Here is a 26,271-nt window from a genome sequence, read left to right as displayed (position 1 = left end):
ACCCTGGTGGTGGTGAATGGATAGTTGGGGTCGGTCTGAAGGGGAGTGGCTTAGCTTGACCCTGGTGGTGGTGAATGGATAGTTGGGTTCGGTCTGAAGGGGAGGGGCTTAGCTTGACCCTGGTGGTGGTGAATGGATAGTTGGGTCGGTCTGAAGGGGAGTGGCTTAGCTTGACCCTGGTGGTGGTGAATGGATAGTTGGGTTCGGTCTGAAGGGGAGTGGCTTAGTTTGACCCTTGTGGTGGTGAATGGATAGTTGGGTCGGTCTGAAGGGGAGGGGCTTAGATTGACCCTGGTGGTGGTGAATGGATAGTTGGGTTTGGTCTGAAGGGGAGGGGCTTAGCTTGACCCTGGTGGTGGTGAATGGATAGTTGAGTTTCGTCTGAAGAGGAGGGGCTTAGCTTGACCCTGGTGGTGGTGAATGGATAGTTGGAGTCGGTCTGAAGGGGAGGGGCTTAGCTTGACCCTGGTGGTGGTGAATGGATAGTTGGGTTCGGTCTGAAGGGGAGGGGCTTAGCTAGCTTGAACCTGGATTCAGAGGGACAGGAGGTGAAAAGGGGTGGATGAGGGTTGCATGGAGTCACCTGAAATGACAGCTGTCAGAGGGGAGAGCAGATTTAAAAGGTTTGGCAGAGCGCTATGATAGGCTTAGAGCGAAGTGATTGGTTAAGCTGGAGAGTGACGCCCCGATCACTTATTGAGAGGAGAGAGAGTAGTTACGTAGGAATAGTGAATAGACGGTCTTCCTGGTTGAACTTACGCTGAGCTTCATTTCACAGACAATGCAAACTGAATTATTCTCTTGATGTCAAGTCTCTTTGTAAAAATAACTCCAATTCAAAAAGATAAAAAGCTTGAGGACGGAGGTGAAATGTTTGCATTTATCTCACATATAATAAAGATTGAATCATTATTTTCTGCTGCAGTGGTCGTCTAAAGTTGTGTGGAGAGCAGACCCCTCTGTGAGAGAGCTGTACACTTGGTCTTCATCCATTGTCAACGGGTGGAGGGATTGGTAGACTTCATCAGGCCGTGCACTCTGTGGGAACATAACATGGATGACTTGTGTTGAGAGATGGTAACCATGTTAAACAGAGGAAAAGAACATGTGTTTCTTCCAGATGTAAATGAAACTGGAAAACAGCGCATTGCTGCAACACATCTTCAGAGAGCTGACTCCAACTTGCAAAGAGACTTTAAATAGAAGTAAGGCTAGTAGCTTCTAAGCAAAGTGGAACTGAGAAGTAACGTAATGACCCAAAGCATGATATGGTTATGATACTTTATAAAGCAGATGCAACAAGTAGCTCAAGTGTCAATGAACACGTGTTTTGTCTTTCCTCTCTGCAAATTCTCGGTATCATGAATACAAGTACTACAACATTATTTAAAAAAGTCAATGTTTTCTGCTCAGACTTTAAAATGTAACTCTCCTTGTATTGTGAAACCATGTTTCTTTTAGCCAGAATAAGATTTGGTATAGAGATACACACTGAAAAACTATAATGCTGACTTTATTCAATTGTATTATTTCAACAGATTTCACACAACTGTACGAGGTTAGTTGAAAGCAATCATATTTGTTGTAGTATTTGCAGTTTTCACAAATATGTATCGATGTCTCCTGTTGCAGCCAAGTAAGCAAATTCATTCAAACAAAATACAATATTTTATATTTACGTTATTATTTGGGATTTTTTTGTGTTACTTGATCCAGAGATCAAGAAGTTCTTAACAGGATGAAAAAACCAGCTGAGGAAGTATTTAAGCATGTGTGGAAGATCCAACAGAAACAGCCATGAACATATTTAATGATTCACAATGGCATGAACTCACATTGTATATGTCCTCGTGTGGGGAGCTGACATCAAGGCCTCCTGGGAAAAATGCATTCGTTTATAAACCTGACCAAAATAATGATCATTTGATGTTAAGTAATTCTGTGTTTACAGAACAGCGGCTTTCCTGGATACGTGCTTACACTTACTGCAGTGCATCCTATGTTCTTATATTTAATGTATATTGTCCGGTATTTAGAGGTCTACATATTATTGTTCTTATACTATGAACCAGCATTGAAGGCAGTCGGTTTGTGTGTCTTACTCCGTCCTCTCTTCATCAGCTTCCTGGTAAGCAGCAGCACGACCATCACTAAGGGCGAATGTAAAAATAAGACCAGCAATCAAATATGGTACACTTCCTGCCAAAGAGAGGAAAGGAGGGATTAAGAGATTGATCAAATGCAGTTCACTCCTCACAATCACTATGGTCCATGTAATGAATAATACTATAACATCATTTCACTGATAAGGCATCGAGACTTAAGGGCAAGCACCACGTTAGAAAAGAGAGACTTTAAATGGATGGGTTTCTGAACAGCTCGAGCATCATTCAAACATTGTATTGAAAATATTATGTATACACTCAGCATTACAATTTGATCAAATGTGCACAAGTGCACTTCTCACCGGCTGCTTGTGTTGCTGGTGCAGAAGGTGTCGGAGTATTCAGGGTCGTGTTCGATGCAGACACATCAGTGATATTATCTGAGGCTGTTTGAAGGCAGAGTGGAGCTGTTTGACACTGCTGGTGGCAGAGTTGTAAATGTGTCCACTGTTTCTGGAGTGGGACCGTAAGACGCAGCTGAAAATGATAGACACAAAGTACATTCATTTAGCAACTATTTGAACAGTTATTACTTTTTATCAAGGATTGATTTTAAACTAAAGAGCATCAACTTACCATCTGTAACTTTAAGAACCACCTTTATCCATGGATCAGGACCAATCCTCTTCACTCTACAGTAATATGTGTCAGCGTCAGACTTTTTCAGATTAGTGAAGGTCACAAATAAATTATTTCCTCTGTTAAATATTTGAATTCTGTTTCCTTGTGTAGTCTTTCCAGATGCTGCTTTGATGATGATGTGTTTGCGTTCGGTGCATGGACGTCTACAAAAGTACTTATCATAAGATCTTGCATCAAGCACAGTGTTCCAGTCTGAGCATTTGAACGTCACTCTTTCCCCAACACAGCCTCTTATGCTGAGAATCTTCATCTCCACAAAACTCAGAGCTACAAGTGGAAATAAAGGAAACATTAAACATGTTGTATTATTGGTATTTAAGTGTCAATGCTCAAATGAAGTCAAATGTGTACATTATTTATCACATTGATTGAATTAACTATTTGTATCGACAACGTTTAACTTTTTTAAAGAGAACTACTCAATTATTTATTTAGCAAATAAACAAAAAAGCATACAAATAAAAAATGAACTCACCAGAAAGAAGACAAGAGTAGGCAAAGATGTTTATCATGGTGAAAATGAAGAACATAAAGACACGTTAATAATCAGGTCAGGCGACCACAGTCCGTAGAGTATTTCAAAGCATTTCCCTTCCTCTAAACCTTAGAGCTCCACCCTTTCTCTCACACACACACACACACACACACACACACACACACACACACACACACACACCACACACACACACACACACACACACACACACACACACACCACACACACACACACACACACACACACACACACACACACACACACACACACACACACACACACACACACACACACACACACACACACACACACACACACACACACACACACACAGTGTAAGACTGTGTTGGTGTATAGGGAAGTATAACTCAGGAAACTATTATTCATTTAGAATTCGAACAGATAGAACAGCAAGTGCATAAAGTACTAAAGATTGGGGGTGGAGGGCGGGACTTGTCACTTCAAAACCACGGTGTGATCTAGACCAGTGGTTCCCAAACGGTGTGCCGCGGCACACTGGTGTGCCGTGAGGCAAGTCCGGGTGTGCCGTGGGATTTTGTGACAACCATACATTATTATTGCAATATACAACTACACAAAAATAATATTTTTTTATTTACTATATCAGTACTTTGTAGGTTTATATGTACGTAATCTGCGCGACTTGCGCGTCCACATCTTCACGTGCAGTGCTGCATAAACATGGCTGAGTCAGCGATAACTTTCGAGGGGTGGAGGTATGCCCATTATTTGAGTTCGTCCGAAGAATAGACAGGAATGTGACGGTGAGGTGCAAACTGTGTCCAGGCCAGAAGCTGTGTATCCACTGCTGTAAACACCACGTGGTCAAACCTCAACACACACCTGCAAAGAACACATGCTAAGGTGAAGCTACCGCACACGCTATTTGTTGTTTGTTTATATCAAGTCGTCTGTTCTTCTTCTCTGTCTTCCAGTTGTTGCCTGTTTTGAATGACAAATACACACTACCGCCGCCTGCTGGTAAGGAAAGTTATTGCCACTCAGGCATGTGCAAGTTCGTACGTGCTCAGCGAGTAAAGTAACGAGTTACTTTATGTAGATAGTAACGAAGTAGTGTAATATATTACTTTTTTTTAAAGTAATATGTAATATATTAAAAAAAAAGTAGTAACGACCCCATCTCTGGAGTTGGCGTTCTCTACTCTGATTTACATGAAGAACAACAGGAGGTCACGGGACTCACGGCTCTCTGTTGAACAGGACTTGCGAGTGGTCCTCTCCTCAGTGCCACCAAGGATTACAAAATTCTGCGCGCCCCGACAGGCACATGTATCTCATTGATTTGTAAGTCGGCAACAATATTTACAATAGCACATGTTTCAATGCTGATTGCTGAAATGTTAATTGTGTGACCTGTCTGGTTTAAATGAGTGTGTTGCTGCTTTGATGAAACCTAATTTGATAAAGTTTCAAATTAATTTCTGAAATATTTCGTTAATAAATATTTCATGAGTAATATAGTTGTCTTTGTCACATTTTATTTGGCATTAGTAAATAAGTATGCATATTTACAGATATTTTACATGATATGAGTGATAACACGTGTTATAAGGGCTATTTTGCACAATAGGTGTGCCTTGAGATTTTTACTTGTCCTTTGGTGTGCCTTGGGCACAAAAAGTTTGGGAACCACTGATCTAGACTCTGAAGCCTGTCAACATGTCCAGATGAACTCACACACGCTTCAGTGTCTAACACCATCTCTTTTTTATAAAGTTAAAAAAGAGAAAAGGTTTTGAACAAATACACAAGTGATTTAAAATGAATCTAACAACTTGAGAAAACAAATTCCTAACCCCATGCCTAACTCTAACCAGAAACACAACAAGATATCGTTTCTTAATTTCTAAAATACACTTTGAGGGGGCCCTCACTATGGGCTGAGCCCCCTCAATGTGACAGGTTTAAATCACGTTTGACCAAATAGCATAGCTTTGCAATGCAAGTGTTGTGCACCGACAGAAATGTTGAGAGAGTCTCATTTTATGATGTTTTATGGTTGTATTGTTTTCCACTTCCTGTATTGTTTTGTCACTCACCATTTACCTGTCATTCCAGGCTCCCTGATCATCTACCTCTTGTGTCTCCCGCGCTCATCAGCACCAGCCCCGCCCCTGATTGTTCCCACCTGTGTCTTGTTATCCTGTGTTTAAATTCCCCAGTCTCCCATGTGTTCTTGGTCAGTTCGTCTTGTCTTATGCCTCAGACAGATCTATGCTCTCCAGTGAATGCCTATGCTCTCATTGATAACGAGATGTTTTTGTTCCTCACTACGTGAGCGATTTTCTTTTGTAGTCATTTTTGTCATCTCATCTAGACGCAGTGGTTCTCAAACTTTTTCATACCAAGGACCACTTAACCAATAAAAAACACTCGCGGACCACCTTACTCCACAAATATCCAAAATCACATCGCTTTTCTAGAACAAATTACAAATTGCCTGAAAATGATACAAGCAAGTGGCAACATGTGTGACGAAGGTGTTGCGCTGGGCTATATCATGCAATTGAAAGTGAAACTTAAGCTCGCTCCTTTGCGGAGATATTCCCGCGAGAGTGCGGAAAACTTAAATGTATTTATCTATTTTAAATGTGAAATTTTACCAATATACTCACGGAAAACTAGGGGGCGCTCACGGACCACCAGTGGTCCGCGGACCACACTTTGAGAAGCACTGATAGATTAGATTGTGCTTTTCCTGTTCATATTTGGAAAATAAAGTATCTTACTAATACTTTACCTCTGTCTCCTGGGTCGTGCATTTGGGTCCTATACCCTGAGTTTCTGAGTTCGTAACAGCAAGTGCATAACAAATAACCATAAAGGTGTGTTGCTTAAACAAATCTGAATCTATGAGCCATTGCTTGTGTCCACCACAACTGACTTCAGAGCAGCATTTTAGGGAGTCTCAAAATTATGTTTGATTGGAAACTAGAAAAAAAGAAATGTGTACAAAAAAGATCAAAGCTCTGTGGAGTAATGTGATGGACACACGTCTCACTCTGCGTGAAAATACGATCTGCTGTATTTTATAGGATAAGCAAACAATGATATACAAGAAAAAACTAATATAATTCAATCAGGAGAGACGGTTTTGATGTAAGAATACATATTTATTGCAAAGATACGCAAATGAATGTAATGGTGATTTTGGCGATTAGGGCCCCGTTGTGCAGGAAGTATCATTCGGGAGGGTTGAAACCGATCAAATGAAACCCCCCTGGGGTCTAGACCCTGGTGGTGGTGAATAGATAGTTGGGTCGGTCTGAAGGGGAGTGGCTTAGCTTGACCCTGGTGGTGGTGAAGGGATAGTTGGGTTCGCTCTGAAGGGGAGGGGCTTAGCTTGACCCTGGTGGTGGTGAATGGATAGTTGGGTTCGGTCTGAAGGGGAGGAGCTTAGTTTGACCCTGGTGGTGGTGAATAGATAGTTGGGTCGGTCTGAAGGGGAGGGGCTTAGCTTGACCCTGGTGGTGGTGAATAGATAGTTGGGGTCGGTCTGAAGGGGAGGGGCTTAGCTTGACCCTGGTGGTGCTGAATAGATAATTGGGTCGGTCTGAAGGGGAGGGGCTTAGCTTGACCCTGGTGGTGCTGAATAGATAATTGGGTCGGTCTGAAGGGGAGGGGCTTAGCTTGACCCTGGTGGTGGTGAATGGATAGTTGGGTTCGGTCTGAAGGGGAGTGGCTTAGCTTGACCCTGGTGGTGGTGAATGGATAGTTGGGTTCGGTCTGAAGGGGAGGAGCTTAGTTTGACCCTGGTGGTGGTGAATAGATAGTTGGGTCGGTCTGAAGGGGAGGGGCTTAGCTTGACCCTGGTGGTGCTGAATAGATAATTGGGTCGGTCTGAAGGGGAGGGGCTTAGCTTGACCCTGGTGGTGGTGAATGGATAGTTGGGTTCGCTCTGAAGGGGAGGGGCTTAGCTTGACCCTGGTGGTGGTGAATGGATAGTTTGGGTCGGTCTGAAGGGGAGGGGCTTAGCTTGACCCTGGTGGTGGTGAATGGATAGTTGGGTTCGGTCTGAAGGGGAGGGGCTTAGCTTGACCCTGGTGGTGGTGAATGGATAGTTGGGTCGGTCTGAAGGGGAGTGGCTTAGCTTGACCCTGGTGGTGGTGAATGGATAGTTGGGTTCGGTCTGAAGGGGAGTGGCTTAGTTTGACCCTTGTGGTGGTGAATGGATAGTTGGGTCGGTCTGAAGGGGAGGGGCTTAGATTGACCCTGGTGGTGGTGAATGGATAGTTGGGTTTGGTCTGAAGGGGAGGGGGCTTAGCTTGACCCTGGTGGTGGTGAATGGATAGTTGAGTTTCGTCTGAAGAGGAGGGGCTTAGCTTGACCCTGGTGGTGGTGAATGGATAGTTGGAGTCGGTCTGAAGGGGAGGGGCTTAGCTTGACCCTGGTGGTGGTGAATGGATAGTTGGGTTCGGTCTGAAGGGGAGGGGCTTAGCTAGCTTGAACCTGGATTCAGAGGGACAGGAGGTGAAAAGGGGTGGATGAGGGTTGCATGGAGTCACCTGAAATGACAGCTGTCAGAGGGGAGAGCAGATTTAAAAAGGTTTGGCAGAGCGCTATGATAGGCTTAGAGCGAAGTGATTGGTTAAGCTGGAGAGTGACGCCCCGATCACTTATTGAGAGGAGAGAGAGTAGTTACGTAGGAATAGTGAATAGACGGTCTTCCTGGTTGAACTTACGCTGAGCTTCATTTCACAGACAATGCAAACTGAATTATTCTCTTGATGTCAAGTCTCTTTGTAAAAATAACTCCAATTCAAAAAGATAAAAAGCTTGAGGACGGAGGTGAAATGTTTGCATTTATCTCACATATAATAAAGATTGAATCATTATTTTCTGCTGCAGTGGTCGTCTAAAGTTGTGTGGAGAGCAGACCCCTCTGTGAGAGAGCTGTACACTTGGTCTTCATCCATTGTCAACGGGTGGAGGGATTGGTAGACTTCATCAGGCCGTGCACTCTGTGGGAACATAACATGGATGACTTGTGTTGAGAGATGGTAACCATGTTAAACAGAGGAAAAGAACATGTGTTTCTTCCAGATGTAAATGAAACTGGAAAACAGCGCATTGCTGCAACACATCTTCAGAGAGCTGACTCCAACTTGCAAAGAGACTTTAAATAGAAGTAAGGCTAGTAGCTTCTAAGCAAAGTGGAACTGAGAAGTAACGTAATGACCCAAAGCATGATATGGTTATGATACTTTATAAAGCAGATGCAACAAGTAGCTCAAGTGTCAATGAACACGTGTTTTGTCTTTCCTCTCTGCAAATTCTCGGTATCATGAATACAAGTACTACAACATTATTTAAAAAAGTCAATGTTTCTGCTCAGACTTTAAAATGTAACTCTCCTTGTATTGTGAAACCATGTTTCTTTTAGCCAGAATAAGATTTGGTATAGAGATACACACTGAAAAACTATAATGCTGACTTTATTCAATTGTATTATTTCAACAGATTTCACACAACTGTACGAGGTTAGTTGAAAGCAATCATATTTGTTGTAGTATTTGCAGTTTTCACAAATATGTATCGATGTCTCCTGTTGCAGCCAAGTAAGCAAATTCATTCAAACAAAATACAATATTTTATATTTACGTTATTATTTGGGATTTTTTTGTGTTACTTGATCCAGAGATCAAGAAGTTCTTAACAGGATGAAAAAACCAGCTGAGGAAGTATTTAAGCATGTGTGGAAGATCCAACAGAAACAGCCATGAACATATTTAATGATTCACAATGGCATGAACTCACATTGTATATGTCCTCGTGTGGGGAGCTGACATCAAGGCCTCCTGGGAAAAATGCATTCGTTTATAAACCTGACCAAAATAATGATCATTTGATGTTAAGTAATTCTGTGTTTACAGAACAGCGGCTTTCCTGGATACGTGCTTACACTTACTGCAGTGCATCCTATGTTCTTATATTTAATGTATATTGTCCGGTATTTAGAGGTCTACATATTATTGTTCTTATACTATGAACCAGCATTGAAGGCAGTCGGTTTGTGTGTCTTACTCCGTCCTCTCTTCATCAGCTTCCTGGTAAGCAGCAGCACGACCATCACTAAGGCGAATGTAAAAATAAGACCAGCAATCAAATATGGTACACTTCCTGCCAAAGAGAGGAAAGGAGGGATTAAGAGATTGATCAAATGCAGTTCACTCCTCACAATCACTATGGTCCATGTAATGAATAATACTATAACATCATTTCACTGATAAGGCATCGAGACTTAAGGGCAAGCACCACGTTAGAAAAGAGAGACTTTAAATGGATGGGTTTCTGAACAGCTCGAGCATCATTCAAACATTGTATTGAAAATATTATGTATACACTCAGCATTACAATTTGATCAAATGTGCACAAGTGCACTTCTCACCGGCTGCTTGTGTTGCTGGTGCAGAAGGTGTCGGAGTATTCAGGGTCGTGTTCGATGCAGACACATCAGTGATATTATCTGAGCTGTTTGAAGGCAGAGTGGAGCTGTTTGACACTGCTGGTGGCAGAGTTGTAAATGTGTCCACTGTTTCTGGAGTGGGACCGTAAGACGCAGCTGAAAATGATAGACACAAAGTACATTCATTTAGCAACTATTTGAACAGTTATTACTTTTTATCAAGGATTGATTTTAAACTAAAGAGCATCAACTTACCATCTGTAACTTTAAGAACCACCTTTATCCATGGATCAGGACCAATCCTCTTCACTCTACAGTAATATGTGTCAGCGTCAGACTTTTTCAGATTAGTGAAGGTCACAAATAAATTATTTCCTCTGTTAAATATTTGAATTCTGTTTCCTTGTGTAGTCTTTCCAGATGCTGCTTTGATGATGATGTGTTTGCGTTCGGTGCATGGACGTCTACAAAAGTACTTATCATAAGATCTTGCATCAAGCACAGTGTTCCAGTCTGAGCATTTGAACGTCACTCTTTCCCCAACACAGCCTCTTATGCTGAGAATCTTCATCTCCACAAAACTCAGAGCTACAAGTGGAAATAAAGGAAACATTAAACATGTTGTATTATTGGTATTTAAGTGTCAATGCTCAAATGAAGTCAAATGTGTACATTATTTATCGACAACGTTTAACTTTTTTAAAGAGAACTACTCAATTATTTATTTAGCAAATAAACAAAAAATCAAACAGAAGAGAATAATAAAAAATGAACTCACCAGAAAGAAGACAAGAGTAGGCAAAGATGTTTATCATGGTGAAAATGAAGAACATAAAGACACGTTAATAATCAGGTCAGGCGACCACAGTCCGTAGAGTATTTCAAAGCATTTCCCTTCCTCTAAACCTTAAAGCCACACACACACACACACACACACACACACACACACACACACACACACACACACACACACACACACACACACACACACACACACACACACACACACACACACACACACACACACACACACACACACACACACACACACACACACACACACACACACACACACACACACACACACACACACACACACCCCCACACACACACCCCCACACACACACACACACACACACACACACACGCACATACACACACACACACGCACACACACACACACACACACACAGAACAGCAAGTACTAAAGGTTGGGGGTGGAGGGCGGGACTTGTCACTTCAAAACCACGGTGTGATCTAGACTCTGAAGCCTGTCAACATGTCCAGATGAACTCACACACGCTTCAGTGTCTAACACATAGGGTCTAACACCATCTCTTTTTTATAAAGATAAACAACTTGAGAAAACAAATCCCATACCCCAGGCCTAACTGTTGACAGGCTTCAGAGTCTAGATCACACCGTGGTTTTGAAGTGACAAGTCCCGCCCCCCACCCCCAACCTTTAGTACTTTCTGCACTTGCTGTTCAAACTCTAAATGAATAATAGTTTCCTGTTTTATTAAATGTACACATCTCACTCTGCGTGAAAATACCATCTGCTGTATTTTATAGGATAAGCAAACAATGATATACAAGAAAAAACTAATATAATTCACAGACAATGCAAACTGAATTATTCTCTTGACGTCAAGTCTCTTTGTAAAAATAACTCCAATTCAATAAGAGAAAAAGCTTCAGGACGAAAACTGGAAAACAGCGCATTGCTGCAACACATCTTCAGAGAGCTGACTCCAACTTGCAAAGAGACTTTAAACAGAAGTAAGGCTAGTAGCTTCTAAGCAAAGTGGAACTGAGAAGTAACGTAATGACCCAAAGCATGATGGTTATGATACTTTATAAAGCAGATGCAACAACATGATACAAATATCATGAACACAAAAATGACATGATGTCAAAAAGCCAATGTTTCTGCTCAGACTTGATGTTAGAATATGTTGTCGTGTGAAACCAACCATCTTCTTAACCAGAATAAAATGTTTGGTTGTACTGATTAACTGTTGGATGGTGTAGCGACAGCAGGAAACAAACTAAGTCGCTGAGAGGCTGAGGCCGGGCCTGTTTGCTGTTGTATGACACGCTAAAAAAGTACTTGCTGATATCCAAAGCTCTGTTTCGTAGTATAATGAAAAAACTCTGTTCTCAGACATATACATTGTTATAATCGAAGCAATTGTAATCTTGCGGTCAACAAAAAAGTACAACGGCCCCGTGTCACCCTCTCTTCCACACACTCACACCTCATACAGGTGAACAGGATTATAATGAGTGCCACCCATACCCATGTGACCCAAGCCAACCAATCAACAGCGATCATGGCTCCGACACGCCAGCCTCTAATTATTAGGATAGTATACGTAATAATTACTAACAATTCAAATGGGAGACATGTGACAATTATAACTTAGTAATCAAGTCCATGCAGTTGATGTATGTGTAGTTTTCCTTCTTCTTTTCTGTGTACGAGTCACAAGTCAGTTAGGCCAAAAGGTACCACCGCCTTGGCTCAGTCAAAGATAATCCTTAGTGTCATTTAAGTCTGTCAGTCGAAAAGAGTCAATACTGTGGAAAAGATGTCACTGATGTCGGATGTTCTTCCGTTTATTCATCTTCTCCACGATATTCTCGCTTTGATCGCCCCACTCCTTTAACGAGGAGCTCAGCATGTCCTCGTTGTCTTTGAGTCCTTCGGCCTTGTAGAGCACGTTGGTCCACTTCATGTTCTCCATTTCTTTGTTTGCAGCGGGGCCTTTCTGAGCAGCCGTTGAAGGAGAGGGCTTTTGTTGGGATTTGAGATGAGGCTTCTTCTCATCTTTAAAACGTTTCTTTTTACACTTCCTCTTCGACTCTTGCTGAAAAAAACACTCTTTGCAAACTTCTTATACTTGAGATCCTCCCTTGACATTCCAGCTTGTTCCTCCAATCTGCATTCAGGGAAGTCTGCGCTGAACTGCTGTTGCCAAGGTCCATCCAAATTCACAACCGAGATTCTGTTCACAGATACTTCTGGTTTGTCAAAGTTCATTGCATTCCCACTCACTCCTTTAAGTGGTCCATTCACTGTCCAGCCCAGGATTGTCCTGCTTGCATAGGGTCCGTCCTCCACACTGCGTATGACTTCCAATGGTTCCAAGGCCTTAGCAACATTGGTTCCTATCAACAGTCCAACATTTTTCAGATGAGGCCATCTCTGTAGGTCCGCTTGTCTAGGAATGTTCCCACTGCTGGCAGGCATGCACTCTTGGGTGTAGCTTTGTGGCAGTTCAAAGAAATTGTCATTTTTTAAGCCAGCCACTTCTAGTCCGAACACAATATGGCTATTTACGACCCTTTCTTGGCCCATGGTTCGTAAACGAATCTGCGCCTTCTTTCCAGTTAGGCCGAGCTCGTGCATTAAACCCTCTGTACAAAACACTGCTGTACTTCCTGGGTCCAAGAAAGCATAGGTGGTGACAATCTTGCTGCCCTTCGTTGACTTGACTTGCACTGGAACTATGGGAAGTTTACAGTTGTCATCACCAGTCCCTGTAAGGCCACTTGAAACCAGTGCGCTGTCCACTGATAGCTCCGATGTATTCTTGGCTTGAGCAGGATTGTGTCTTGCTTCATTGGAAGGGATGTGAAGTATGGTTGGATGTTTGAAGCCACATTTTGAACAGGAAATTCGCTTATTGCAATTTCTGCTAATGTGCCCTACGCACAAACAGCCGAAACAAACACCTTTCTCCATCAGGAAGCCTATCTTCTCTTTGTGTGTTCCCTTTTCAAGCTGATGGCACGAGTCCAAGGTGTGACCTCCTCCGCAGCACAGACATGTCCTCCATCTTGTCAGAATGTGTTCCTTCCCTTCAGTATCTGTCTGAGTTTATTTTTCTACAAGAGCTACAGTGGTGGCAAAGCTAGTTCCTACGAAATGTGAGCGAGGCTGAGATCTGTTTAAAGCAGTATTTGTTGTTATGAAGGGAGCATCTTGAATGTTTCCAAATACTGGGTCGGTTAAGATTTTAACTTGTCTCTCAATGAAGTGTGTGATGTCAAAGAATGTTGCTCTGCGGCTGTTCCTCTCCTGCAGCTCACAGGCTAACGTTCTCCACTTGTCTCTGAAATGGTAAGGTAACTTTCGTATTATGATCATCATATTCGCAGCCATGTCAAGCTCATGCAAATACTGCACCTCTTCCATTGCGTTTGCACACGCTCTAAGGAAGAAGCTGTAGTCTTGCAGAGCCTTAACATCGTCTGTTCTTATAGGAGGCCATGAAAGAGCCTTTTGCAGATAAGCAGATGCCACTTTCTGCTCATTTCCAAACTGCTCCTAGATTAGAGCTTTAGCCTTGATGTATCCCCTCTCTGGATCCATGTGCTGGCAACTTCCAACAAGTCCTTTGGGATGACCCTGAGTGTACTGCTCCAGAAAGTAGAGTCGGTCACTGTAGCTGTTTGTGTTTTTCTCAACACCATTCTCAAAAGCCTTCATAAATGTGTGATATTTTAACGGGTCGCCATCAAAAGCTGGAATCTCTCTCTTTGGCAAGGATGAAAGGCGTTGCTGTTGTATTAACAGGGTGGTTATTTCATTTTGTTTTCTCATAATGCCCAGTATGTTGTTTTGATCTTCACTTGCGTTCAAGCTATCTCAATAATTCATTTGTGGTTTCAAAGTGGACTTTTTCTGGGATACTGGCTCTGAGGAAAGGAACCAAGGTGAAATGTTCTTATTAGGCCGTGTTGTTGGATCGAAGAAGTCAATGCTAGCCCCCCTTTGGTTTAGCAACATTTGTGGAGCATTTATATTGTCCTTAGCAGTGTAGAGGACTTGTGGTTTAGTGTTTCTTTGTTCAATGTAAGAGTTCATTCCATCCGAATGCCTTGTCTTTGAACTTTTCCCACTTAGGATGCTCCCTGTTTGCAACACATCTAATTTAGCCACATGTGCTGCAATATCCTCCTCCATCTGAAGTTGCTCCTTTCTCCTCCTAATTCGTTCCTCCTCCATCTGAAGTTTGCTCCTTATTCGTTCCTCCTCTTCCTCCAGTTCATGTTTGTCCTTTAATAGTTTATTTCTTGCCATTAAAGCTGCCAAGTCAGCCTCTGTTTTACGGCATGCAGACGAAGCAGTAGAAGTTGCAGATTTTTCCCCCAAAGCAGAATTTTGTGAGCGTGTTGCTCTTCTTCCGATTTCCACGTTTGACACACTGTCACTTGGTTGTACATCCTCTTGCATGTCATCTGTAGTTGGAATATCCAGCACAGCAGCAGTTATTGTGGTAAAATCCTCTTGTGGCTCTTTTAACCACTGTTTAATGTCCCTCTGAAAGCTTTCACTGTATTCCAAGATACTGGCAAACCATTCCTCTTGTTTCTTCAGTTCATCCTCTGGGAGTAAAGGAATCAACATTTCATGTGAAATAATGGCTTTTTCACCCAGTTGAATTAATTTCTCTAATGAGTTTGCACACGTGAGGCATTTCCCCTTTCTCTCATGTGTCCTTTTATTTCTGCTATGAGTGCTTTTATTTTGTTCACACTGGTTTTACGTTCCCGTTGAAGTTTGTCGATGTTATTTACCAATGCCTTCGCAGTGAGTGTGCGTTCTCTTTTCCCATAGTCCATTTCAACACCTTCAACGTCAACATTTATTTGACTCATTTTCTCCGTCAGTTTATTCAAGCTTCCTCAGTGCATTCGTCTGATTGCAACACACTCGAAGATCGGAAGACAATTCCTTCAAAGCATCACATTTCTATATGGCCACATCAACAGAGCAGCGCGACTTCCATGCGGCAGAGCGGAGTTATACAGTGGAGACACACAGCTGTGAATATGTGCACATTCAGCGGTAAGGCTTACCTGGCTGTGATCCGCGTTGAATGCAAACTGCAGTCTCTATTAACAGCCAGTGTTTACCTCAGTGAATTATTTCCATATCTCCATTCTCATCCAATAGATCCTTAATCCATGTGTAACCATCCAGATTGATAAAAACAACATAAATATGTCAAGGAAATAAAAAATTGCATTTATTTTGCAAGCCTATAGAAATTCAAACTAAAAGGTACATTGATTTTATAATAATCCACATTATATTATTGTGTGTATTGAGTTTATGCAAAGTTTATTTAATTAATGTTATTTATTTCCTTTTTCGTTTGACAAGGTAACATCTTTTTAAATATTTGGAATTTGTATTTATTTGTATTTTTGTATTTAAGTACGATAATCCATAGTTTTACATTTATAGGCCTGTAAATGTATTTCATTTTCTTAATTCAAAGAGTTAGCAGTAACCTTCTTAGTATGACTGCTTTGTTTACACAGAGAGAGTTAAAGCCTTCTTCTGGCAGATCCATTGTTGTGGTTTATCACAGCTCACTGATGACCATATGTCTCTGCCCTTGTAAAACACTGCACAGTGACCGTCAACAGGAGTGTTCTGTTTAGTCTTTATTTAATGGTATAGCCTTGAAATAAAGGAGTTTTTTGTCACTTTAATCTGCATTTGGGTCCTGCATCCTACACACACCGTAACTTTACGAACCGACCTGAGATATGGGCCCAGCAGTTCCGTTTGAGCAGGAACTATTGGATTTTACCTTTTCTTTGTCTGTCTGCGCTCATCGATGGATAGGAGCGGTCAGGGTTCAGCAGCGAGAGGCTGCTATGGCTGAGGCACACCAGATGGCTATGGAGGAGCCAGGGGTAGTGAAGTTCTTACCTGGCTGGATTTTCGACTTCCTCTCGGTGTGTGATTCCCGGCCTGCTAGCCCCAGGCATGCTAGCACCCTGCCTCACAACTCCCAACCTAGCAGCCCGAGCCCCGGAGGCCATGTTTTGGGCTCCAGTACAGGCCCCAGCAGCCATGGTTCCAGCCCCAGTTCTGGCCCCAGCAGCCATGGTTCCGGCCCCTGTTCTGGCCCCAGCAGCCATGGTTCCAGACCCAGTTCTGGCCCCAGCAGCCATGGTTCCAGCCCCAGTTCCGGGTCCAGCAGCTGTGGTTCCGGCCCCAGTTCCGGCCTCAGCAGCCATGGTTCCGGCTTCAATTCCGGCTCCAAAACCGGCCCACACAGCCATGATCCAGGCTTCAGCTACGGACCTTACAGCCATATTTCCGGCTCCAGAACTGGATCTTACAGCCATGTTTCCGGCTCCAAAACCGGCCCATGCAGCCATGGTTCTGGCTCAAGTCCCGGGCCCAGCAGCCATGGTTCCGGCCCCAGTTCCAGCCATGGTTCCGGCTCAAGTACCGGCCCCAGCAGTCATGGTCCCGACTCCGGCTCCTCGTTACCTGTTGACTTATCGGCCGACGCCAGATCCCCGAGTCCTGTCGGCATACCGGCCGACTCCAGCACCTCGTCTCCTGCTGGCTCTCCAGCCGACGCCAGCTCCCCGTGTCCTGTCGGCGTACTGGCCGACTCCAGCACCTCGTCTCCTGCTGGCTCTCCAGCCGACGCCAACTCCCCGTGTCCTGTCGGCGTACCGGCCGACTCCAGCACCTCGTCTCCTGTTGGCTCTCCAGCCATCACCAGCTCCCCGAGTCTTGTCGGCGTACCGGCCGACTCCAGCACCTCGTCTCTTGTTGGCTCTCCAGCCAACGCCAGCTCCCCGTGTCCTGTCGGCGTACCGACCGACACAAGTTCCCTCTCAAGTCCCCTCTCCAGTTCCTACCCGAGTCCCCTCTCAAGTTCCTACCCGAGTCCCCTCTCAAGTTTCCTTTCAAGTCCCCTCTCGAATTCCCTCTCAAGTTCCCTCTCGAGTCTCCTCTCGAGTTCCCTCTCAAGTCCCCTCTCGAGTTCCCTCTCAAGTCTCCTCTCCAGTTCCTTCTTGAGTCCCCTCTCGAGTCTCCTCTCTAGTCACCTTTCAAGTTCCCTCTCAAGTCCCCTCTCGAGTCCCCTCTCGAGTTCCCTATCGAGTCCCCTCTCTAGTCACCTTTCAAGTTCCCTCTCGAGTCCCCTCTCGAGGCCCCTCGCAAGTTCCCTCTCGAGTCTCCTCTCGAGTTCCCTCTCAAGTCTCCTCTCCAGTTCCTTCTCAAGTCCCCTCTCGAGTCTCCTCTCGAGTTCCCTCTCGAGTCCCCTCTCGAGTTCCCTATCGAGTCCCCTCTCTAGTCACCTTTCGAGTCCCCGCTCTAGTCACCTTTCAAGTTCCCTCTCAAGTCCCCTCTCGAGTCTCCTCTCGAGTCTCCTCTCGAGTCTCCTCTCGAGCTCCCTTTCTAGTCACCTCTCAAGTTCCCTCTCAAGTCCCCTCTCGAGTCTCCTCTCGAGTTCCCTCTCGAAATTCCTCTCAAGTCACCTCTCAAGTTCCCTCTCAAGTCACCTCTCGAGTCTCCGTTCAAGTTCCCTCTCGAGATCCCTTTCAAGTCACCTCTCAAGTCAACTCTCAAGTTTCCTCTCGAGTTCCCTCTCAAGCCCTCTCTCGAGTTCCCACTCAAGTCCCTACTCATATGCCGTTGGAGGTCCCGCAGACTACTCTTTTGCCGGGGGTTCTGCCAACCCCATGTCCTGAGCCGTTGGAGGTCCCGCAGACTACTCTTCTGCCGGGGTCCTGTACCGTTGGAGTTTCTGTTGGGGGTCCTGCCAACCCTTTGTCCTGTCCCGTTGGGGGCCCCGCCGACTACTCTTCTGCCGGGGGTCCTACCAACCCTAAGTCCTGTGCCGTTGGAGGCCCCGCCGACTACTCTCCTGCCGGGGGTCCTGCCAACCCTAAGTCCTGTGCCGTTGGAGGTCCCGCAGACTGCTCTTCTGCCGGGGGTCCTGCCAACCCTATGTCCTGTACCGTTGGAGGTTCCGCTGGGGGTCCTGCCAACCCTTTGTCCTGTCCCGTTGGGGGTCCCGCCGACTACTCTCCTGCCGGGGGTCCTGCCAACCCTATGTCCTGTCAAGTTGGGGGTCGCACAGACTACTCTCCTGCCGGGGTCCTGCCAACACTATGTCCTGTCCCGTTGGGGGTCCCGCCGACTACTCTCCTGCCGGGGGTCCTGCCAACCCTATGTCCTGTCCCGTTGGAGGTCCCGCCGATTACTCTTCTGCCGGGGGTCCTGCCAACCCTAAGTCCTGTGCCGTTGGAGGCCCCGCCGACTACTCTTCTGCCGGGGGTCCTGCCAATCCCTTGTCCTGTTCCGTTGGAGGTCCCGCCGACTACTCTTCTATCGGGGGTCCTGCCAACTCTATGTCCCGTGCCTTTGGAGGTTCCGCTGGGGATCCTGCCAGCTCTATGTCCAGTCCAGTTGGAGGCCCCGCCATCACCTGTCCTGCCGGGGGTACTGCCAACCCCTTGTCCAGTTCCGTTGGAGGCCCCGCCATCATCTGTCTCGCCGGGGGTGCTGCCAACTCCTGGTCCTCTTCCGTGGGGGATCCTGCCGAAGCCGGTCCTACCGGCTCCGGTTCCTGTTCGGCCGACACCGGGTCCTGCCCGGCCTCTGGAGCTGTTTGGCCTTCGCCCCACCCTGAACTCTGCCTTGCCCCCGGGCCGTTCGCCCGAGTCCCCCTTTTTGAACTCTGCCTTGCCCCCGGGCCGTCCGCCCGAGTCCCCCTTTTTGAACTCTGCCTTGCCCCCGGGCCGTCCGCCCGAGACCCCTTCCGGGTCCTCCGCTGTTAGCCCAAGCCCGTCCTCCAGACCCCCTCCACCCACCCTGTTGGCCTTAGGTTTGTGCGGTCATGTAGAATAAGGCATTAATAAGTGTTTTATAATGACTAATAAAGAGCCAATATACTGCTAATATACATGTTGATGATGAATTTGTGTTATTTTTGTGCGTTACTGATTTGTGAGGAAATAAATACAACACTGTGTGACAGCAATTGTATTTAACATCATAGACTCAAACAAGAATTAGCTTCTAGATAAATCACACATATAACTCTCATCTCTACATATTAAAATGTATGACATCACAATACAAATGCTTAAGAAAACAGCTCTGAGCTAATTATGTTAAAACCAAAGATATTGGCCCACATAAAGCAGCATTTAAAACAAATTATGTTCTATATACTGATTTGATCAATGAGGTTACTGCATCTCTGAAAAAGTCAAAGAAAAACATATGTAAGAGTAAGTAGACTGCAGTGTTTAAACAGATAGAGCTTTCTTCTGGCAGATCCATTGTTGTTTCTGATCACAGCTCATTGATAACCATGTTTGTATGCGCAAGACAGAGATTGCACAGTGACCCTCAGTAGGTGGGTCTACCCAGGAGCTGAGGGAAAAACAGGAAGTTTAGATCAAGGCTAAACGATTGTTATGATTCAAAATGTTTAGTAAGGTGTCTCTTACCTATTAGTCAGATCACTTCCATCTTCCCACTTCCATTTCCCGTCTTTAACTCTCAGGCCAATCCAGCTTCCATCAGTTGATATACTGTAATAATTGATGATGTTCTGACAACATAGAAACAGTCATCAGGTATTTAAATACAATACTCAAATCAACATGTTATGACATAGATGTATAGGTATGGAATGTAGATAGATAGATAGATAGATAGATACTTTTTCATTACATAATTGTGTTACCTTTTCAGTTAGATTATGTGCTGCAGCCAGATCTGCATTAAGCGCTCTGCAGTATTCTCGAGCTTCTTCCCAGGTTAACCGCTCTGTAGGCCCAACATCATTGAACGAATAGCAGCTAGGCTCACGGTATCTCCAGTTCATCTCACAAGGTCGACACTCTTTCACTGAAACAACAGAGACCAACCCATCATCCACATGACTGCTTTGTAATTGTGATCATTATTATTTATTTGTTGGGATATATATTTGTTAAATGGCAAAAAATAAAGCTCATTTTAACAACAAGGCACTTTAAAGTACTGTTAAAAATAATTAACTGAGTAAACCATAATGCAAACACAAACACATTATATAATGACATTTAAACTGATATCAATCGATAACAAGTTTTAATCACGATATTCACTAAAACGACTAATCACGATTAACCACAAGTTAAAACTTCTAGTATTTACTTGTATTTTGGAGGTTAATAAAACAAATACATGTGTGGTGCAGCGGCGTAGCTGTGGGTGGGCCCGCACCCACATGCACGTCTGGCCCACCCACAGCCAATCAGCGCTTCATAGCGCAGAGCCGGGAAGCCCAGAAGGAAGTTCCACAAACTGCAGTTCATCTAGTGGCCGACAGGGGATGGATGCAAAAAGGAGCAATTCCCATAGACCCCCATGTTAAAATGCCCAACTTTACAGCAGAAATAAACATGTTTCTAGCCTGGATCCAATAAAACGTATTCTGGATATAGTTAGATTCCACCTTCATGACAATGGAATAAGGAGTGCATTTTTTTACCGTGAGTTTTTATAGTAAGTAAAGTAACTTTTGCCGTGAGTGAATGAAAGTATTATTTCTTCTTGAGGTCTGCAGTTTAGCGTGTACACATTTGCTGAATATGAAAACACTCAGTGTGTGCCCACTGTGCGACTGTCAAGGATAAACAACCTGTGCCCCCGATATATGTTGTATGTATTATTGCTACACCCAACATTACATTGCAGTTTAAGTATCGCCAACTCCGTTTAAGAGATATCTCTCCCGTCTGTGTGCGAGGGGGCGGGGCAGTTTACACACACGCAGCTGCTACATACAGCAACACACACACACACACACGGAGGAGATGGCAGAGAGAACGCGCTCCGAGGTGTGGTTAAACTATAGCCGTGTCGATGTGGACAATACTCGTTACCAAAAGTGGAATAAGCGTTTAGTATGTAAGGGCGGTAACACGAGCAATTTGTCTAAACATTTAACAAAAGTGCTCCACATGCACACGGAGGAATGCACCGGGTTCGTCTGTCTTTCTAGCAGCTCTGTAGCTCCATCCACGAGTAACGTTTCCACGTCAGGTGTTCTGTATGCTAGCAGCAACACACCGAGTTAACTACATTATTCAAACATGGGTTAATGATTAGAGGAAACTGAGTTATTTATTTAGTTAAAGTTTCAGCTATTCTTTTACAATTCTGTCATCACATTATTTAATACGATTTGTTAAAACGTTGTTTCTTTTGATGTGAAATATTATGTATTTAATTATATAAAAAGCAATGTTAGTTTTGTTCACAATTTGTTTAGTTTATTTTTTTTCTCCAAAAGAACCGATAAAAGTAATGTTAAAGGACCGGATCGATAAGACAGACATACTTTATTGCCATTTCAACAAGACACAGAGTGTACTATTAAAACGAAATATCGCTGTACTGGCTTACAGGAACAGGACAATATAAAAACTTGCTAAAATTGTACATATAAATAAATAATAGTGACGTGGTGCTGATAAAATTAAAGATAAAGTGTGCGTTTAAAATATAAAAATGTACTATACCTATAAATAAAATAGACATACTATATAACAAATATGTGCTCTTTACACAGCGTAATGTAATCTCTGTGTTACTGGTCTACTTGCAGTTCAGCAGTCTGATGGCATGGGGGAAAAAGCTATTGCAGAATCTGGCTGTTCTGCTCTTAATGCTGCGGAACCTCTTGCTGGAGGGCAGCAGGGAGAACAGAGCATGGTGAGGATGAGGGGGGTCTTTAAACATGTTCTGGGCTTTTGTCAGGCAGCGTTTCTGAGCGGTGTCTCTGATGGGAGGGAGAGACACTCCGATGATCTTCTCTGCTGTCCTAACCACTCTCTGCAGAGACTTCCAGTCTTTGGCGTTGCAGTCTCTCGACCAGATGGAGATGCCGCTGGTCAGCACGCTCTCTATGGTTCCTCTGTAGAACGTGGTGAGGATGGGAGGGGGGAGCTGTGCAGGAAGAGTGGACCAGGTCAGACTGCTTGTGATATGCACCCCCAGGAACTTGGTGCTGTCTGTAGTCTTCACTGCTGTGCCGTTGATGTGGAGTGGTGGGTGACAGTGCTTTTTGTTCCTGAAGTCGACAATGATCTCTTTTGTTTTATCGACATTCAGGATCAGGTTGTTGGTGTTACACCAGTCTGTCAGATGTTTCACCTCCTCCCTGTAGGCCTGTTCGTTGTTGTCCCTGATGAGTCCCACCACTGTTGTATCGTCCGCGTACTTTATGATGTGGTTGGTACTGAACCTGGAGCTAAGCATGCGCGCTATCGATAAAAGTAGTAGTACCGTTAAAGCCTTAACGATACCCATCCCTATGTGGATGTCAGTTTTACACACATTCTGAGGCCGCCGTGCCTATGTTTTTGTTTTCACTGCTAATTTATGCTTATGTTCTATTAGTGCATTAAAAAATCATTAAAATCATTAATGAAGTTTCAGCTCAGACCCCACGCTTAATATGTCTCCCCCTGGCCCACCTACATTTCTCCAGGCCCACCCACACAATAATTCCTGGCTACGCCACTGGTGTGGTGTTGTAAAGAAATGTCTTTAGAGAAATCAGAGGGTTTAACGCGCGATACCCATATGCTCGTATGGTAGTATACTGCCATACAGTTCTCATATTGCAAGCACTAAGAATTTGATCTGTTTCTACAGTGGTCACCCTGTATCTCTGTGCAATGATTCAGTGAATGCCTTTCCTCTGTTTTCACCACACAGAGTTCTGTCAGGAAGACAAGGTCACATTTAGTAACGTGAGATATTTGCATATTGTTTTACAATAGATATTGTCAAGCTTATTTATCCTCGTTGATGGTTCCTGAACATACCTTCACCCTCTTTGCAGTACTCATTGATGCTCCACTGAGCTCGACTGACGTTGAGCTCATTCCAGTTCGTCTCCATTTCTTGTATTTGCGTTGTCAAGCCATCCTTCTGTGATGTCAGCGTCTTGATTTCTGCATTCAGGTCTTTCACGTTGCTTTCTGAGACAGTCCAGGCTTGTGTCAGGTTGTCACAGCTGACCGTGAGATTCTCCCGTGTCTGCAGCTCCTGGATTCTTGATGTCAGCGTCTTGATTTCTGCAGTCTGCTTGGCGTTGTCTTCAGAAAGTTCAGAGGTCACAACAGAGACAGACAGAGGAGGTGTTTCTGTTTAAATGTTCTTAATAGATATTGAAGAATGGGTTCACATGTTTGAATCCATCTTGAATCAATAGTAAAGTTATCATATGAACACGTGAACAACTGCCTCGTTTAGTGCAACATTATATTCTATACTATGGGACGTTCTGCAGTCTACAGTGCGTTTGTTAACTCAAGTACTTGAAATATCAAACACTGAAATACCTCTTTGCACAGAGCCAGCTTGAACATCAGGAAGGATAAGTCACGGAGCTTACTGAAGAACAGGAACAACTTTAAACTGCGGCTTTTTGCACAATTAGCAAAACAAGCAAACACCTTCACACACGCTTCACTTTCATGCCACATGGCAGCTTCCTATTGCAACATGTGTGGCAGCGAACGAGAGGGGAGATGTTGGATCGACACACAGAGTTACAGAGCTTCAGGTCACATCTAATACAAACTGTTGAACTGACATTCACACAGAAGATACTCACAGTAGATACGGAGACCCATGATGGCTAACAGTATGATCCAACACACTGCTATCGGAAGAACAAACCTCAAGCCTGAAAAACAAGCATTCTGTTAAAAAACCTAAACAAAGGTTTCGAAGGTTTTAAAGTCATATACACAGATACAGTTTAGTCTAAAAACTGAGGTCGCAAGTTGGTTAAAACATGCAATATATAAACATATAAAATACTTAAAACAGTGCAAATCAATACACATAGTGCAAGCTCAGGAGTTTAGCAGTCTTATGGCCTAAAATGATTTAACAGGCAGGGCTTCTCAAACTGGCATTGATCCGGACCATTGACCTTGTATAAAATTCACAAGGGGACCTTTAACAAAAAAGTTTGAGTACCCCTGCTTTCAATACATTATAAACACACCACGAAAATAGCTAAACCATTTCAACCTTTGTCACTATCTCACTGTTTTACCTTCATGTTTGTTTTAAACGTGTGAACAGTATTAAATAGTGAAATGTGTTGATCATGCACCTGGAGGGGATGCCTTTGTATCCACGGTGCCTTCTGGTGCAGATCCTTTTTTGGTGTCGTCTGAAAAATAAAGACATAATGTGTTTTTATGAAGTTTATCAGAATCAGAAACAGTTTATTACCAGGTAGGTTAACATAGGGGGAATTTTAATAACATTTCATATGGTTATAATCATATGAATAGAATTGTAATAAATGATGTGCAGTAATGAAAAACAAGACATTATTATTATCATTAAGTATGCATTGTGTGCATTGATGTGAATTTAACTCCCAATATGATCAAACTTCAAAAACCATTGGACAAAAGATGGATTGTATAATGGCTATCAGCAAACACACTGCTATTGGTGGAAAATGCATTGAATAAAAGCGGCCTCTGGACTGAGTAACGTAACTGAACATGAATTAACAGTTAATATAAAATAAAAAGAGCTGATTTAATATTCACATGTTTAACCTTCATCACTATTTTATTTAAATAATATGACTGTTGAATAAATCTCATGGTTGCTTGTGTTCACAGCTCACCTGGACGCGGTGCCTTTTTATCCGCAGGGCCTTCTGGTGCATTCACATAGTCAGCTTCTCCTGTGATTTCCTCTGGAAGATAAACACATACTGTTTCATCAGATATGCAGCTTCCCTCCCATTATGTTCAGCACGCATGAGGAACCATTTCACTAAAGGATGAAGTTTATAATCAAACTCAACGATGTTAAATCAGTTGCTGTCACGCAAAGCATCAGGAGCAGGAAAGCAGAACTAAAAACACACGGAGAAGTGTATCGTGCTGACTTTTTAAAACGAGATTAAAGACCAATTAGACAAACTCAAATCTTATAAATAAAACATTTGTTCATGTTATTGTTAAAAATGAAGCACATTTAGTATTTAGTACAATAGTTCATCATGTGTGGTTAACATATTGATAAACTTCAAGCTTCTTCCTAATTCACTCTCCAAAAATGATGTCTCTATGTTCAGCAGAGCTGATCAATTACAATTTTAAAGATTCAATCTTATATCAATTTGGATATTTAAAATAATGTGCTGCTAGGGAGTGGTCTAGCCTCAAAAGCAACTTACGTATATATAGTCATACAAGGAAAACATGTTGGTCTTTACCAACATGTTTTCCTTGTATGACTATATATACAAAGAAAAACATATCATAGGTTATATCTTAGACACACACACACACACACACACACACACACACACACACACACACACACACACACACACACACACACACACACACACACACACACACACACACACACCACACACACACACACACACACACACACACACACACACACTCTGGAATATTCTTTAATTACCCATATCCTCGATTATGTTTCCTTTGGTCCTGAACAAAGTCCTGCTGCAGTCCTGATGAGAGCGTCTCTCTGATGTGACGGTTCAGTCGACTTCTGCTTCGAGGTGGAGATGGCATCTTTTTAATCTCCTGTTCTCATGTCATGTTGATACTTCCCAAATAGTCTCAACCGGAACTTGAAAACGTGCGGCCCTTTCACCGGGTTTT

At 43.6% G+C, this 26,271-nt stretch overlaps 2 protein-coding genes and 1 long non-coding RNA gene across 4 annotated transcripts; all 3 read right to left on the bottom strand.

The window, feature by feature from the left end:
• Positions 1 to 496: 496 nt before the first annotated feature.
• LOC117537705 lies at positions 497 to 2,546 on the bottom strand. Its single transcript, XR_004567756.1, has 4 exons — positions 2,468 to 2,546; positions 2,103 to 2,150; positions 1,836 to 1,876; positions 497 to 1,038 (listed from the first exon to the last, which is right to left on the bottom strand). It is a non-coding gene; the product is annotated as an uncharacterized LOC117537705 (long non-coding RNA).
• Positions 2,547 to 7,927: 5,381 nt separating this feature from the next.
• On the bottom strand, positions 7,928 to 10,736 carry LOC117537704 (CMRF35-like molecule 5). Of its 2 annotated transcripts, none has more exons than XM_034203023.1 (6): positions 10,530 to 10,736; positions 10,007 to 10,339; positions 9,734 to 9,907; positions 9,370 to 9,465; positions 9,103 to 9,143; positions 7,928 to 8,306 (listed from the first exon to the last, which is right to left on the bottom strand). In XM_034203023.1, the coding sequence occupies exons 1-6, from the start codon at positions 10,582 to 10,584 to the stop codon at positions 8,178 to 8,180; spliced, it is 828 nt and encodes a 275-aa protein (XP_034058914.1). In that variant the 5' UTR covers positions 10,585 to 10,736; the 3' UTR covers positions 7,928 to 8,177. The 2 variants fall into 2 exon arrangements, with proteins under 2 accessions (XP_034058914.1, XP_034058915.1); XM_034203024.1 differs by having other exon boundaries at positions 9,370 to 9,417.
• A 9,091-nt stretch (positions 10,737 to 19,827) lies between these two features.
• LOC117537712 (C-type lectin domain family 1 member B-like) lies at positions 19,828 to 26,204 on the bottom strand. Its single transcript, XM_034203038.1, has 7 exons — positions 26,066 to 26,204; positions 25,251 to 25,322; positions 24,720 to 24,779; positions 24,210 to 24,281; positions 20,280 to 20,443; positions 20,041 to 20,144; positions 19,828 to 19,963 (listed from the first exon to the last, which is right to left on the bottom strand). The coding sequence occupies exons 1-7, from the start codon at positions 26,067 to 26,069 to the stop codon at positions 19,837 to 19,839; spliced, it is 603 nt and encodes a 200-aa protein (XP_034058929.1). The 5' UTR covers positions 26,070 to 26,204; the 3' UTR covers positions 19,828 to 19,836.
• Between the last annotated feature and the right edge of the window lie 67 nt (positions 26,205 to 26,271).

Source organism: Gymnodraco acuticeps, unplaced genomic scaffold, assembly GCF_902827175.1.
Source record: "Gymnodraco acuticeps unplaced genomic scaffold, fGymAcu1.1, whole genome shotgun sequence".
Classification (NCBI taxonomy): Eukaryota; Metazoa; Chordata; class Actinopteri; order Perciformes; family Bathydraconidae; genus Gymnodraco; species Gymnodraco acuticeps.
This window is presented reverse-complemented; position numbering and strand designations above follow the sequence as displayed.

What these genes read in the sequence shown, in the direction of transcription:
- LOC117537704 (XM_034203023.1), bottom strand. Translation starts at nt 10,584, where the DNA reads ATGTTCTTCATTTTCACCATGATAAACATCTTTGCCTACTCTTGTCTT. An exon ending in CTACTCTTGTCTTCTTTCTG is followed by an intron (nt 10,340 to 10,529) that starts GTGAGTTCATTT and finishes TTCCACTTGTAG; the next exon opens with CTCTGAGTTTTGTGGAGATG. An exon ending in CACACGAGGACATATACAAT is followed by an intron (nt 8,307 to 9,102) that starts GTGAGTTCATGC and finishes ATGTTCCCACAG; the next exon opens with AGTGCACGGCCTGATGAAGT.
- LOC117537712 (XM_034203038.1), bottom strand. An exon ending in CATGGGTCTCCGTATCTACT is followed by an intron (nt 20,444 to 24,209) that starts GTGAGTATCTTC and finishes CTGTTGTTTCAG; the next exon opens with TGAAAGAGTGTCGACCTTGT. An exon ending in GGAAGTGATCTGACTAATAG is followed by an intron (nt 19,964 to 20,040) that starts GTAAGAGACACC and finishes TTTTTCCCTCAG; the next exon opens with CTCCTGGGTAGACCCACCTA.